General features: G+C 41.8%; 1 protein-coding gene across 23 annotated transcripts in view; it reads left to right on the forward strand.

The window, feature by feature from the left end:
- LOC139756152 (neuronal acetylcholine receptor subunit alpha-7-like) overlaps positions 1-13,621 on the forward strand; it is a 586,121-nt gene that overhangs the window by 457,928 nt on the left and 114,572 nt on the right. For 18 of the 23 annotated variants that reach the window (XM_071675319.1, XM_071675318.1, XM_071675317.1 and 15 more), the window contains exon 7: positions 58-252. In XM_071675319.1, the coding sequence (XP_071531420.1) occupies positions 58-252 (195 nt within the window). Of the gene's footprint in view, positions 1-57; positions 253-1,589; positions 1,785-13,621 lie in introns of all 23 variants that reach the window. The other 5 variants (XM_071675307.1, XM_071675306.1, XM_071675305.1 and 2 more) reach the window with 2 other exon arrangements.

Genomic DNA, 13,621 nt, shown 5'->3' on the forward strand with positions numbered 1-13,621 from the left:
CCATCCTAGGGAAAGAAGATAATGTTACCCTTTTACCACTTACCTTTTATGTTCTAGGTTGTCCTGGGAAAAGAAACGCCATTTACTACAAATGTTGCCCGGAACCATATGTTGACGTTACATTCGAAATTGTCATAAGGCGGCGCACGCTATATTATTTCTGCAATCTTATTCTGCCGTGTGTGTTGATAGCATCCATGGCCGTCTTGGGGTTCACACTGCCCCCGGATTGTGGCGAGAAGCTTTCTTTAGGTAACCATATCTGTTAACGCATTTCAAACCAAAAATGATTTTCCCTGATTGTTATGACTACATCATTTGTAACATTTCCTCTCACTATCTCTGTCTCTCTATATCTCTGTCTGTCTGTCTGTCTGTCTGCTTCTCTCTCTCTCTCTCTCTCTCTCTCTCTCTCTCTCTCTCTCTCTCTCTCTCTATATATATATATATATATATATATATATATATATTTCTGTCTGTCTCTTCCTCTAAGTTTCTCTCTCTCTCTCTCTCTCTCTCTCTCTCTCTCTCTCTCTCTCTCTCTCTCTCTCTCTCCACTCTCACTTGTTACCATTATATCACTGTTATTGTTACTATTATGATTCTTCTTATCGTTATGGTTTTTATATTCGTTTTACATCTATTATTACTATTATTATTATTATTATTATTATTATCATTATTATTATTGTTTCTTACTGTAATCGTAATTAGTACTTGATAGTGTTGTTAGATCTGGTAATGACGGGATTGTGACTGATTATCCGTGATTACCAATATGGTTTTGATTGAGAGTCTTATCTATTTCTTATCTTTTTTATTTCAATTTTCTTATTATTTTACTTTTTTTTTTTTTTTTTGCCCGACGACGGGGGGTAGGTAACACCGATTTCTGACGCCAGCTTGGCAGGGTGACAAAGCCCCTGTTGACCACTTAGCTTTCCTAAGGCGGTCCTCCCTTTCTCAAACTAGGAGCCAGAGGGGAACAAACGAGTAAACATGTATGTGTCACAAGTCACTGTATTCCTGGCTCCTGGTGGCAGCTTTTCCAATCAACCAAACAAAAGAATTGTATCCCCTTCTTCTCCCCTCCCTCACTCCCTACTACTCAACTCAACCCTCTTCTTTAAACTCCTTTTTTTTTTCCCCCTTCCTTCCTCCATCCTTCGTCCACCTCCTCCTCCTCCTTCCTCCCAGCACCACACGATGGTCAGTTGTTTTCTGATACGTTCTTCACTTGTTTCTCGTGTCTCCCTCCCTCAGCCCCCACTCTATACGTACTTCCTCCGCCTTCCTTCCTACCTTTCTTCCGCCGTCTATAGTTCTGTTTGTCATTTCCCTCCTCCCTTTCCCCCCCATTTTGTCACGACTGAGAAGCCATCAGAGGCAAAGAAGAATGGAAATTATCCAAGCCATAGACATGAAAGCCGATGGATGCGGGATAAGGCACTCCTCTGAAAAGCCCGTTCAGAGCTACGGGCATCCAGCGACTGAGCTCTCCTCCAAGTCTCACTCACTCACTCCCCTCAGGCTCCTCTCACGCTCTCACTACCTTTTTTTTTTTTTCACTAATTAACGTTATTTTACAGAGGTTCCTGGTGAGCGAAATGTTCTGACGTACAAATGCTGCCCAGAGCCATATGTGGACATTACCTTCGTCATCAAGCTACGGCGTCGAACAATATATTACTTATACAATCTGGTTGTACCCTGTATTATGATAAGCAGTATGACTTTGCTTGGATTCTCACTCCCCCCTGACACTGGCGAGAAACTAACCCTAGGTAATGGCCAAATGGACGGCCTCTCTCTCTCTCTCTCTTTCTCTCTCTCTCTCTCTCTCTCTCATTCTCTCTCTCACACTTTTTCTCTCTCTCTCTCCCTAGCCTTGCCTATCCTCACCACACCCCCATTACAGCGTCTCACATCATTAAACATCAGGCCAGCTGTCTCACAGAGGGTGTACAACACACACACACACACACACACACACACACACACACACACACACACACACTCTTCCCCCACCCCCCCACCCCCACCCCTCTGTTCTTGCTAGGGTTGTTGGCACATCAATACAAACCTTCGCCATAGAAGTCGAAGGCGCTCCTCTGTATTGTTCAGATTTGTAGAGAAGTCATGGTAAAATTTTGTATATGTAAATATATACATATATTGTTCACATATGCTTGAGATCTCGTTCCTTTATCAACCCCCCCAGCCCCCCCCTCCCCCACCCCCCTACACACACACACACACACACACACACACACACACACACACACACTCAGTCTTACATAAACACCAACAGATATAGCAGAGAATCATTCCTTAAATTTACACTAAGATGATAATGTTTAATATTCATATATATACGTAGAATCAGATCTCTCAATAGAATACTGCAAACTGTATCTAGGACTTTGAACATCTATTAATAGATAACTGAACTGTGTGAGAGAAGTAAGATTCTTCTGGGCAATAAGAGTTGGTTGGACTGATCTCAGTGCAACCCACGCCCTCTGCGAGACAGCTCTGGTGATTCTCTTAATTCGATATATCTTGTGTCAGTCATATATTTTTACATAATTCGTTATATCCTGTGTTAGTCATATTTCTCACATTAAGAACTGATTATTGTAAGTCAGACATTTGCTGTTAAATCATTTTCTCAAGTAATTAAACATTTTAGAATAGTATTTTACTGGAAGCTGCAAATGACAGAGTAATTTCATACCATTGTAGATTAGCAACATGGGGCCTTTGAAAATAAATATGTCATAAACAAAAACACTATGGCTAACTAGAAGTGTGCTATAAAAGAATGGCTTTTAAAATTATCTAAAAATCAAAGATCACTCCATACATACATAAATTCTGCCCCTAATCCACTCTCTAAATTAATCTCAGAGAAGTAAAATACCAGTTAAAAATATCACCCATTTTCTATCAGAGCATTTTTGTACACATTGCAACGACCACCTCTCCAAATATCGTACTTCGCTACGTACGTTCATCGTTTCTATGGAGGTGCAGAGGAATCATTCAGAGGTGTTTGTGTGTGTGTGTGTGTGTGTGTGTGTCGCTGCGCTCACCACTGACCTCAAGTGTATCAATATACATACACACACACACACACACACACACACACACAGCCGACGTCAGTTCGTAAGAGGTTCAAATTAATGAAAAGGCTTTTGAACAGCGTCACTTGCAACTTAAAAAAAATATATAAAAAAAAAAAATTCAACCTTCGGCCTCTACCCTTCCAGTACTCTTCCCCCTTCATTCTTTTTTTTTGTTTGTTGTTGTTTTGGCAGAAATATTTGGAAGAGTGACTTCGGAATTCCCATAACTTGATTCGACCATCTGTAATCGTATCTTAAGAGATTTTATGTAAATAACGTATTCTGATTTTAAAGATACTTTTCTCATGCATTCTTTTATATGCAAATTTGTTCGTCATAATCTCTATTTGAAGGTCGACGAGTCAGTAGTATACAGGTGTGCGCCTAGGTGTTCAGCCGTTCCACAACCGAAACAACATTGAAAATAGATATATATACCTGCGAACTCTTCCTAGTATTTTCGCTTCATCTGTCCAAACCGTCTTAGAATGGTGAAGGATTTCGCGATGATGGTCTCCTGAGCACCGCCGAAATCGTATCTCTCTTCCATCCTTAATGTCAACAGGCGTCGAGGAAACCCATATAAACCACGAGCTATGGACAGACTTTCCCAGTTCACAGCGTACGAAAGAGGATTTTCTTTTCTTTTGTTTTTTTTTTTTCTATAAACGCCGAGGCGGATGGCGTCCCCCCCGCCTCGCAAGATGTCGCCACTGTCACACCTTTTCTCTCTCTCTTTCTCGAAAGCCAAAAGACATGGTTGAAGACATATCGGTAAAATACCGTAACTTGTTTTACCTAAAGTCACCCCCCTTTTAAGATACCTCAAAATGTAAATATATAAACTTGTCATTCCTCCCACTCTATAAATTTTGAGACATAAATTATATATGGCATAAATATCAGTGTTACCTCCCCCTGAAAACAAAGTGTAGAGAAGAAAACTTTTCGTTCTGTTCTTGGATTAAAAGAGTAACTATTTTAAAAGCATCTGCTGTTTTAATGATGTTTTCCATGAAAGTCTTACTGATCTGTAGTGGTTGGTGTGCTTGGCTGTTCTATAGTGCAGATGTACAGTGTAACATGTGGAGTCCACATCATTCATTGTCAAGGTAATATATGTTTAGTTTATTGCAGACACACACATATATATATATAGAAAAATATATATATTATTGCATGGTTTATTCATTGCTTTTTTTACGTATTGTTTTTAAAATCTTTCTTTTAATCTTTACGTTCGGTTATCATTTTACGTTTTATATATATATATATTTTATTTTAGCCTCGCTTCTTACCAAAGCAGTGATTATAGGGGCATGATGATGGTGATGCTGCTGCTGCTGTTGCTGCTGCTGCTGCTCATGCACATACACACACACACATTTGTATGTAGTTGTGGTCCCTGCAGCTCCTGAGCGTTGGTGGACAAGATGGCTTTACAGTGTCCCCCCCCCGCCCGCCCTACCTTCTCCTTTCTCCAGCATGTGTCGATGTCTTTATCATTTTCCAGCTTACCTTCCACAAATTTTATAATTTTTCAATCTTGGTTCCAATTCTCAGCAACCATCTTTCATGGGTAACGCCCCTCTTGTCGTCAGTACTTGCTGTATCTATCATATATATATATATATATATATATATATATATATATATATATATATATATATATATATATATATATATATATATATATATAGCCATACCTTTATATGTATATGAATATATATTACATAAATGTATAAGTAACTAAATATGATTATATATATATATATATATATATATATATATATATATATATATATATATATATATATATATATATATCCTCGAACTCTTTTTATGTAGCTTCGCGGTTACACTCCACATATCAGCAGGGAAATGATGGATTCCTTTGGAAGAAGAATTGACCTCCACGTGACGATGGTACAACCCTCCTAAAAGTGACCTCTTTGACCATTCTACCCCAGAAGCCCCTTGTTTGGAGCTCCCGCAGCGCTTAGAAGGCTGGCCACATCCATCGGGTGGAACGATTGATCATGAAAGCGTGGTGTTGTGGGGTGAGCATTAGACAAATGAGGAGCAGGTTCCTCAGTGTCGTTTGCACGGAAGTTGCAGAGGTGAAAGTGTAACGCGTGCGTGCCTCGGGACGGCAGTTTGAGATGAGCGTCTGTCTGGTTGGGTGGTGTTTAAGACTGGGTTGGGGAGAGCGGTTCTGTAATGCTTCTTAGGTCATTTCCATAAAGACATGTTTTGTCTGTATTGTGTTTCTTGGGAGAAGGTTGGATGAGTATAAGTTGTTGAAGTGTGAGGCAAGGTGGTGGTGAGTGGCAGTGGAGTGGTTTGGGCGGGAAAGGTTCAGTGCAATTGCAAAGGATTTGTTGGTTGCGTGTTGAGGTGAGTTTGTTTTGGGAGTATTTTTGTTTCGTTGGGCAAATGTTGAATTGTCGTGGTGGCTTAGGCATTTACTGAACGTTGTGAACTCTTTTTTTGAACGGTTTGTAGTTCTATTTGTCTCTCTCAGGGCGAACGACTAAGTAAGTCGTAGTTTAGGTTGGGATGGATGAAAGTTTTGCAGAGGATACAAGGAGGTTCATCTATCACGCTAAATCTAGCACCAGCAAGTGTAGAATTTAGTTTGTGTCCTTTGTGTTGATGTTCACGGTTTGGGTGGGTAGACGAGGCTTACTGTGTGTCGTATGCGCTGCCTAGTATGGTTTGGTTAGGTAACAGGAAGGTTTAGATTGACCTGATGTCTTTCTGTAGTGGTACAGACGTCATGGCAATGTTCCAAAGTTGCTGTTGTTGCTTGGGTTGTGTTCAGGGTAATGTGATGTGACTGTGAGGTCATCTACATATGAGAGGGATTAGTGGAATGTCACGGGAACCCCATTGTAGAGCTTAAGGAATACAAAGAAGCCTTCGTGAGTGAATCGGGCTTGGGTCCCAGCTGTGAAGTTGGATAATCATGTTTTGTCTTTGTTGTGGAGGATGATGTCAAGTATGTTTTGTCTTTGTTGAGGAGGGTAAGTTAAGTATGTTTCGCGTGGGAATATGTCTAGAGACGATGTCGACTGATTTGTTCATAATCATTGTCACTAATACTGTGCGAGAGGGGGTTTGTGTGACTGACTGCAGCCACCTAGGATATGCTGTGAGAGGATTGAGTGCTTATAGTAGTAAAGCGAACCGTTCTAAAGCCATCCTTTGTTAACGAGTGTGGGATTCTCAGTTAAGTGATTTGGAATGTTTTAAGGTGGGTAGCATGTAGGCAAGTCTCCAGGTGTTCGGTATTTTGTTGTGTAGGCAGAAGTGGTTGAAGATATGTACTAGTAATTAGACTGAAACTAGGCCAAACTGTTTTATGTGAAAGTTTTATAGATATTGTCACGACCTGTTACAGGGGCGTTCTTTAAGTTTATTTTTATTGCGCTCTTAATGTCACTGAGTGAAGGATGGGTTAACTGATGTTTTCTGATGGACACGTGAAGGTTCTTTTTCTTGACTTCGTTTAGTGGTTCAGTTGGTTTGTGGTTGATTTTCGAGCAGTGCTTCATGAGTACGTGTTTTCTTTGAGAGAATGGATACGACTTGTCAGCTTGGTTTAGAATTGCCTTACGCATGAGGGCCGCCTTGGTGTGGGATGTGTAGATTCATGTGTTACCTCTGTTGGAAGAAGTTTCGGTTATAGTACTTTGTGTGTCCTGCTATATGCTTCTTCTTGGCTTGGCTGGACTGAGATAGCATGGTATAGGGAAAGGAAATTATCTCTGCCTGAAATTTTGGAATAGGATTCAGTGCACTTTGAGAATGGTGGCATCCCTTATGTGTATGCTTCTTTTGTATTGTTGCTCTTGGCTGGGTGGATTGGGCGGTATAGGCGAAGAGTTATCATTATGGGTCGGGTGGTGAGGGGAGAGCCATGTAATGTGCTCCGGGTGGTGTTTGTGAGGCGCTGATGATATGCAAACGATGATGTACGGTGAGGTTAGTTGCTAGGGGAGATGGGTTGGGAGTTTGGTTGGCTAGCAGAGGATGCTGAAAGGATGCAGTTGGTTTATGAGCCGTTCTGTTCGTGGAAATTGGTGGGAGTGCTAAGCTGAGCAAGATGGTTTACGTTGAGACATCCACATAGATAGGCGATGGGTGTGTTGGTAATTTCTGTTGCTGAGGAATGTGTTTAGGGGGACATGATAATAAAAGCATCAATAGCAGGAGTAGCTGTTGATTGTGTTTTTGAAAACGTTGATTGGTCTCATTTTTATGAACTTTTTCAAGACTGTCGTTGCCTGTTATCTGTATTCTATTATGCGTGTTGTAAGTGAAATGGTTGTTGTGGGTTTACAAGAGCTATGAGTTCTTGCCTTTCTTGTCTGTATGATATGAAGGTATAGAAAGGCGGGAGGTTGGATCTGGGAGCGAGTCTAGTTTCTTGGGTGAGGACTGTGAGGCAACGGCAGGAGTAAACTCGCTGGGAAAATGAGCTTTGAGCTCCAAGCTGTTGAATGTACTCTAGCCCATTGTCAACGTTCCTTAACAACGGCTTGAGATACCGTCGAAAGCTTGAAGCTTAGGAGTTTTTTCTTCCAGCTTGTTTTCTTTATATATATATATATATATATATATATATATATATATATATATATATATATATATATATATACCTTTCCCTAACCTTGCATCAGGATTTCCTTCTATGGGGGTCCCGTAGCGTCATGCCCACTGGATGGGACCACAGACAGATCAAGAAACGCGTTGGTGTGTGTAGTTCTTTTATGGAGTGATTATGGGACAACTAAGGAGTAAGTTTTTAGTCTCGTCATCATGAAAGTTGCTTCTTAGGCGTGAGTGATCTTGTGATGTGTTGATTCAGATGGGCGTTTATGATGTTGGAGGTGACTTATGGCAGCCGGAACACAAACGGGACGAGGTAACCAGCACATGTATGGGGAGTGTAGTTTTACATGGATGCGTGTCTGGTGGAATGGACTTTTGAGACTGGGTTGAGCCTGTGGTTGTTTAGTACTTGTCGAGTGATTATGGTGTATTGCATGTGCTTTGAAAGTGTCGTTCTCAGTGAGGGAAGGAGGCGGAGGGTCTGTGAATATAAACTGTTGAAGTGTGAAGCAGGACCAAGCTCTCTTTTTACACTTGGGGACTAGTGGTTAGTCACGAAATAGCTTGGGTGGGAGGAGTTGCAAAGCCTCTTGAGGTGGTATTTTAATGGAAGGATTATTTTTTTCCTGTGCAGACTTTGAATATTTGTGGTTGTTGAGCAGCCGGTGATTCTTCTGGGTAGTCTGTTTCTCGCCCGGTCAGCAGCTGCGCTTTACTGTATTGCTTTTTAGATGGTGAATGACCAGGCAAGTTAGGCATTGGGTTGGAGTAGATTAGTGTTTGTAGAGGGGTCCTTTCTCTTGTCCAGAGCTGGTGCCAATAATTGTTCTGAGGACATTTAGCTTGTCTGTGACCTTTTTGTTGATGTTTTTGAATGTGGTGAATACCATCTATGTGCGTTGTATGTGATCCTTAATATGATTTTTTTGTTCAGTAGGAGTGGTTGGCCATCCAGTGTTATGAGAGGTACAGGATGGATTTACATTTGTCATGAGTTATGATGGAGATGGGAAAGTTCTATGGATACATTCTGTTATGACTGAACGAAGGTTTTAATGGCGTGGTGTGGTGTTGCATATTTGTTGTTACTGTGACTATTAGATCATCTGCATATATGAGGACGACGGTAGATCAAGTAGGAAGATATTTAAACTAGTTTAGAGAAACAACTGCGCTTTGGGGAACTCTACAGTACAGTTTGAGGGTTTTGGAGGCGAAACCTTTGTAAATTGCTCTGCTCTGAAGCTGGTAAACTCTATCCATCATTCTATCGATTTTGTGAACGGCTGTATTAAACATCTTTTGTGAGAGAATGTGACAGGAGATGGTGTAAAGAAAAAGATTGCCGATAACTATTGCCACTGGTACGATAGGGGGTACTTATTTGAGCCCATCCGGGACGTATTGTTTGAGGTTTGTATGCAGTGGAGGAACTGGATCTAAAAGCTTTGGTGTGTGTGTGTGTGTATGTGAGTGATATTGAGATACTGTCATTGACTCTGTTATGGATAAGTTTCTCAAAGAGTTTGGATATTGATGATAACATAGCAAAATTGGCCCGGTGATCAATGTGGAATTTTGATATGCTACCGGGGCCCGTGAAAGGAAACGTCTTTAGGGTGTTACTTAAGTTGTGAGTGTCAGTGAGTGAAGGGTGTGTGAGCCATGAGGAGCTTTCTCAAGGTGGATGTTGTGTAGATTATTTATGACCCTCCTGTTCAAAATCGAGGTTGGTCTTAGGCTAATATCTCAGTACTGCTCATTGAGAATATTTGTATATCCTATAGAGGGAGGGATGTTGTGGGAGTGGGTTGGAAGTGTCTTGGATGATAGTGTGGAAGGGGTGAACTCCCTTAATCTTTCGCCAGAACTGGGCGTCATTGTCCCCACTGTTCACGCTTTCCTTTTCAGTTATCAGGTTGGTGATGGCGTTACTTTAGAGTCTGAATTCGTTCCATGGTCTCTTGATGGTGAGTGGTTCTGTCTAAGCATGTTTCTTCGCTTCATGAGGCGTGCCACTCGTGAGGGGAGGCGAAGTTTGGGTTTTGCTGCTTTCTGTGTCCTTGTGGTATGTGCTTCTTGCTGGCTTAGTTCATGGCGTCGATGAAGCGTTAAGATGGCATGGCCCAGGGATGGGAAATTCTTATCTATAATGAAGTTTTGGAGCTTTGATTCTATTGTACTTTGTCAATGCTTGTAAATCTGCTTACCTCTGATTTGTTTTATTTTGTGAGCGACTTGGGTGGGTCAGGTGAAGTGTTATCAGAGTGAGGAAAGAATGAGGAGAGTTCGTATCGTCTGCTCCGGGTAGTACTTGTGAAACGATGTTGACGTGCGAAAGTAATGTCTGGTGAGACTGGCTGGTGAAGGTGGTGAGTTAAAAGTCTGGTCGGCTTGTTGAAAAGTTGAGGATGATGAGAGGGTGTAGTTGGTTTATGAACGGCTCACCTCGGGGGATCGTGGATACGAGTGTTGAGCCAATCAAAATGGTGTTAGTCAGATTCTGTAGTTAGGAAGGGGGTGGGGGGGGTTGGTTGTATCCCCAGAAAGGTAGGTGATCGGGTTATTCAGGTGTTGTTTCTGTTGTGGTATCTGTTGTGTCATTTGTATCTACATGGACGGTACTTCAGTGGTGTTAATACTGTGTTGACTGTTGTCGGTCAATGGGATATTTTGGGGCATAAGCTTCTTGAGTCACCATCCTTGCCCTTGTTGTCTGTCTTGTCTTAGAGCTGTGTAGTTATAGACGGGAGAGGAGGGAGGGGAGGGATTTGGAATTCAGTCTGGTTTCTTGGATGAAGACTATGGCTATGTTGTGCTCTTGGATCCGGTGCGTTTCCTTTTACATGCTCTTGCTGGTAAGTTACATTCATTATTCATTGCATGAATCCGGGTCCTGTGGTACACCAGGGTTAGTATGAGTAGGGTAGGGTTGTGAATGTTGTGCTGGTGTTAGATGGGTGTTTGGCCCAGGAGTGTAAGGGTCTGGGTAAGTGATTTTTGGTTATCCATGTAAGAGTGGTTGCTGCATGGCTAGAGTTCTGAACACTCACTCACTCTGTGGAGGCAAGTGATACCATTGACAACAGGTGTTGTGTACATGACGCGGAAGTGACTTCTGGAGATGAGGTTTTGCCTAAAAGATATAGAAGGATGTGAATGTGTAAGTTAGGATGTTGGAGACCGACCCACGGCCTAGCTCTGCGGCTGGGGATAGCTCGAGACGGTGAGCGAGGAGTTATGGGTTCATCTTGGTCAGGGTATTCAATCCTATGCCGTCCTCCGATACCGTAGGGGAACCTCCTGGGATGATCTTTAATCCTCCATCACGGTGACAACTTTGCTGGGGTCCCCGAGCGTCCGGTCTGGTATGTGTGTGTAAATATATATATATATATATATATATATATATATATATATATATATATATATATATATATTATACCAGACTCCGCCTGCTGAGGGTTACACCACAAGTGAACAGTCACTTTCCGTGAGGCTCTGTCACTGTCAGCTGACGCAAGGAGTATGGCCTTCTGTCTCTAAAGGTGTCCATCGCTGCCCTGTTTCTGATTGTAGAGTAGCCTGGAAGATAAACGAGCTTATAAAAGAGGTCCTAGGATTGTATATATATATATATATATATATATATATATATATATATATATATATATATATATATATATATATATAATGTCCCTAATGGTCAATAAAGCAGGTTAGGCTCAATTAGCAGCCGAATTCCTTACCAAACAACTATAGAATTGGTGAAATTTTCTATTGACTGAATTCATGCAACTGTATGTACAAAATATATTCATAAGAGACGATGATGTATGTGAATTAGGGTATGAGTAGAGTAGAATTATGCCTATCAAACGTAATAGTCACTAGTTATCATATCCAAGTTTAAGTGGGTATATGATCTGTTGTGTTCAATCAGTTCCTTACATCCTCCATCACACATGTGCTCAACTTATGTCCACTGTGGACGTACACATGAAAATTTGTATGTTCATTATTTGATCCGTCAACCGAAACCAGAGTCTCCTTTCAAACCACCACTGTACCCAAACTGCCTCTGTTTTATCAGATCCCCATCATCTACAACCTGAGCCAGCTCTTTCACCACACCTGCATACTCTCTCCTGATGTCCACCCCTCCTCCTGCCTGACCAACCTGTCATCTGCCACGCCATCCTCATACCAAACTGACTTTATGAAAATGAAAGCCTTTCATTCACTCACCTTCCTGATGACATTATACAAACCACATAACTTTACATTTTCACTCTCTATCTCTCTCTCGTCTTACTATCAGCTCTATAGATAACCTGCCTCTCCTGCTCTTATCTTTTGACCTAACTTGACCTCCTTACAATTGGTAATCACCAATATCTTGATTATTATTCTTTTTCTTACACACACACTACACCTGACTTTTTTTTTACATTCCCATTTTTCCCCCTCAAGTCAACGACTTTGCTTGTACCAATAACATTCTCGCTAGCCCTCCTGACTAAACCCACTCACATACGTATGTTGAACGTGGAATTGATGAGTATGATTTATCTATGGGCACCAAGGAATCATTCGAGCTGTAACACAGCGTTCGAATCCTCGTAGGCTCATATGTAAATCACACATGCATACAACACACTCATCCAGTTCCTCAAGTGAAAACTAGTCTTAACAACTCCCTATCTTATTAAAGGATGGGTTGCCTTATTCCTATCGATCGTCAACATACTCTTCGTAGTTCACCGAACTGCTGCCTCCTCCTCCTGTCATTTGATTCATCTCTTTCTCCCATCCAGCTAACACCACAGCGTCATTTGCATACAACAACTGTGGTAACCTTCCTCCTCTTTCTCCATGGTTAAGCAACACACCTCAGTCACCCAATTTCGCCCTCATCTCGCGTAATTATCCATCCACAAACACACAAGGTGATACCATACAACCTTGTCGCACTCCCACACTGACTGCAAATTCCCTCGCTAATAAACCCAGTCTTAACCTCACACATGCACCACTTCTGTTACAAAAGCCCTTAACGGAATTCAGAGGATCTTCGCACATCTACCACTTCGAGTCTAGATTGTCCTATAAACCTTCCTTGAGCTAAATTTCCTATGAGAGATTCCTGATGTTACCCCAGGATCTTTCCAAAGGATCCTGCAGCCCAAGACTGCGCTACTTTCCGTAGCAGGGAAATGTATATTCCCTTGGAGTGAGAAGTTCTTTGACGAGACTGTGCTACCAGTAATACAGCCTCGGCAAAGGTAACTTTTTTTTCACCTTGAGCAGGTGGAGTCCGATAACACCTATGTAGACCATAAACGCTGTACATACCTTTCCTTTCTCTAATTTTTCTCCACCACTTGTCTAATCGCATAACTCTGAACCATGCATCGTCTTCCCTTCCAACTCGCACCTGGATCCTCACCAAGAAGGGCTTTACGAATCCTTTTAAACACGATCAGACACCTGTTACCACACACCTTACCTACCATGCTAAGAGGACCTGATCCTCTGTAAGTCCTACATTGACTTTTTATGTCCCTTTCCCTCTATACAGCGGAACAGTCACTGCCTTCGTCCATGTCATCACCCACCTTGATCCATCCTCCCTTACATACATTCCACATCCTCTCCACAACAGCTTCACCTACCGTTCTACCACACCATCTCGTCCCGCTCTTCCAGCTTTACAGTTTTTGCTTTGCTACTCTGATTTCTCCCCTCCTGTGTAATATCTTCCTCTCCCATACCATCCTTTTTCCCACCTCACTTCTAAAGGTACTACGCCAGTACACACGGTTCCTACACCGTCATATTCCCCAGCATAATGTACAAGTATGATACGATCTTAT

The sequence above is a fragment of the Panulirus ornatus genome, chromosome 20 (genome assembly GCF_036320965.1).
Source record: "Panulirus ornatus isolate Po-2019 chromosome 20, ASM3632096v1, whole genome shotgun sequence".
In the NCBI taxonomy this organism is placed as follows: Eukaryota; Metazoa; Arthropoda; class Malacostraca; order Decapoda; family Palinuridae; genus Panulirus; species Panulirus ornatus.